Source organism: Mandrillus leucophaeus, unplaced genomic scaffold, assembly GCF_000951045.1.
Source record: "Mandrillus leucophaeus isolate KB7577 unplaced genomic scaffold, Mleu.le_1.0 Scaffold70, whole genome shotgun sequence".
Lineage (NCBI taxonomy): Eukaryota > Metazoa > Chordata > Mammalia > Primates > Cercopithecidae > Mandrillus > Mandrillus leucophaeus.
The window spans coordinates 3,525,292-3,528,136 of record NW_012107586.1 but is presented as its reverse complement, the minus strand read 5'-3'; the positions used below and the strand labels follow the sequence as shown (position 1 = coordinate 3,528,136).

General features: G+C 52.2%; 1 protein-coding gene across 1 annotated transcript in view; it reads right to left on the bottom strand.

The window, feature by feature from the left end:
• Positions 1–2,069, bottom strand: part of RQCD1 (RCD1 required for cell differentiation1 homolog (S. pombe)) — a 33,087-nt gene extending 31,018 nt beyond the window's left edge. The window contains 1 exon segment of the mRNA XM_011964599.1: positions 1,664–2,069. Within this exon segment, the coding sequence (XP_011819989.1) occupies positions 1,664–1,687 (24 nt within the window). The 5' untranslated portion in view covers positions 1,688–2,069.
• Positions 2,070–2,845: the final 776 nt, after the last annotated feature.

Here is a 2,845-nt window from a genome sequence, read left to right as displayed (position 1 = left end):
AAAAAAAAAAAAAAAAAAAAAGAATAATTTCCCTTATTTAACCTGTCTTTCCCTTAATAGCAGCACACTCATCTTTCAACTTGCGTTTCCCCACATTACATATATAATTTGGGAGAAGGAACAAAAAAGCTAGGGGAATTGCAACGACCTAATTGAGGTATAAAAGATACTCTCTACATTTAATAGTTATAAACACTTAGAAACATTATGATAGGAGGCAGAGATACCAACAGCACTGGGAATGACGATGGAGATCAAATCTCAAAAAGCAGTTTTCTATAGCTTAGTCACACTTGGCTCAATTTTTCACTTTTTGTACTTAAAGGCATGGCAATTTTTGGTGCTTTATTTAGTAATTACGTCATTTTGCCTGATAATACAATTTCAGTACACCACTTTCCTTAAATCATTTCCCTTTGGTTAAACAGAAAAAGCAGAAATGGTCTTCGGGCAGGTGTGCTCAAATCAAATGATCTCCTTTCACCATCATGGCTATGTTCTTTCAGTGGTCACCTTCCCTTCAATATTCTTTCATGCAGCAAAGTATCTCAGTCTTTATCTTGTACTAGGAACTGTCCTGGCACCGGGGAAACCATGTCAACAGGGCCCACATGATCCCTGTCCCCGCCTTCAAGGAGACAGACAACAAATAAGCGAATACAATAATTACACAGGGAACAAGGCTGTAAAGGGTACTCTACTAAAGTTAGAAGCTGCGGAACTAATTTGAAAAGGATAGTCAGGGAAGGCCACTCAGACAGATTTAGGCAGAGACCTGAAGAAAGACGGATTTGGATAAACAGTTTAAGGAGAGGAAGGAGAGTTCAAGGAAGAGGTACCAATTACATTCATGCTGTGTGTGTAAAGGAGGAGGGATAAGAAGAACATTCACTCTAGGCATAGAGACCACAAAGTGCATGTTGGAGAAGAAAAGCGCGTTGCATTGGGTTAGGTGGCCAGTGTAGCTGAAGCTTGAGGAGGAGACATAAAACGAGATTATAAACGTGGGTTAAGGACCACATCATACAGGGCCTTTGTAGGCTATGGCAAGGAGTCTAGATTTTATTTAAATGCCAAGAGAAGTAGGATTACTTCAGACAGCTGAATTACACTTTCTTTTCCGTTAAAAGATCACGCGGGTAAAACGAGATGTGTCGAGGAAAGTTTTAAACGCAGAGAACCTAAGTCAGATGCAAAAATTACGCACTTCTTCGGGCCTCAGGTTTTCCGTAAGTAAAGCAAGTGGTTTGAACTAGAAGCCATTTCCTTCCCGCTGCGACGCGGTGAGTTCTGAGAGCGCGAGCCGCGTCAGATTGACCATGGAATTCCCCTCATCGACGCCGGCGCCCAGAACACAACTGGCGCCCTGAAACTGTTGGTCAGCTCAAAAAATCAATGAATGGCCTGCTACGGGCGCGGGACCAGGCCCTGGCGCCCGCAAAGAACGCGATGGGTCGCGCTGGAGGCCGCGAGATGCGTCCGGCGAGGAAATACAGGCCGGCTCCACCACAACCAAAGCGTGCCGAGGAGGGGAATCGGGGCCTCGTAGGTTGAGTACAGAAAAAATCAGACTAGGGACCCGACACCGGGAACTAGGAGAGAAGGCCGAAACGTGGGTCTGAGGAAGGATTCTGGTTCCAGGCCTGGGGACCCAGCCACTCACCGCAGCCGTCGCCAGGCTGTGCATGTTGTGAGCGGCCGCCGCTCTCCTCCCACAGCCGGACGCGTCTGACCCGCGTCCCCGCTTCAGCACCCCTGTCGCGGAAAATAATGAGCCGCCGTAGCCGCCATCCGCCTCCGGCTCGCTCCGCCCCCTTCGCGGCCCTCTGACCTCTCACCCCTGACCCCACCCACACATCCTCTTCCCGCCTCCAGGCCCTCGGCCTAGTTAACAGTCCCAGAGTATGGCCTTTGCCCCTTAAGATTTAGGATCGGAAGGACGTCCACGACCACTAGTCCCCGCAACTCCTGGCTTTCAGCAGATTTTTCCAGAGAGCGGCATGAACTCTGACCCTCCTCCAAAGGCCAGTGAACGGCGGGAAAAGATGGACAGTCCCGGGAAGACAACTATTGCGCATGCCCGACTGGGCTGCGTAGGAGGGAAATGGTTGGGGGGGGTTCGAAATCGGGTGAAGCGGAAAGTGCGCGTGCGTACTACAGTCACGGCTAGGGCGGGGCTGCCCGGGCTAGGCCACTCTAGGAGTTGGGGGGGCGGGGCAAGGGCGTGTGAGGGGCGGAGTTTTTGGCTGGCGCGCACGCGCCTGTCTGGTCGCGTAGAGTGTGCGTGCGTGCGTGCGTGTTTGCGTGTGGTCACAGTTCCCGCCATCAGCCGCTCTCCCTGACTAGGGGTAGCTAGCGGCCTCCCTTCTTTGGGTTCGGTATCCCTACTTCCATTACCCCCGGCTCCTCCCTCTCCGCGCGGACTCCGTGCTTTCCGCGGGTCTGTCTGGGGGCTCCGGACCCTCGGCGCAGGTAAGGCGGGCCGGGGTAGCTTCTCAATTGAGCCGTTTTCCCTAGCACCCCCTCCCTCTGTGCGATCCGCCCACTCGGCGTTCACTCTTCTGGAGTTCGCCCTGCTGCTACTGAGCCCGCCCACAACCCCTCAACGCACCCCCAGCCTCACAGGTACTACCTTTGGGTGCATTGCCCCGGCTTTCCCCTCTCGTTTGACTTGGTCTCCACTGCCACTCTCTCCCTCCGAAACTCAAACCTGGCCCCTTTTTTCTGGGGCTGTTGTCCGCCACTTACCTTCTAACAGGGCCTGCTGTCTCTTCAGGTGACTTTCGTTACGGCACATCCATCAGGTCTTGGACATGATACTCATTCACTCTCTTGACCGTTTTCA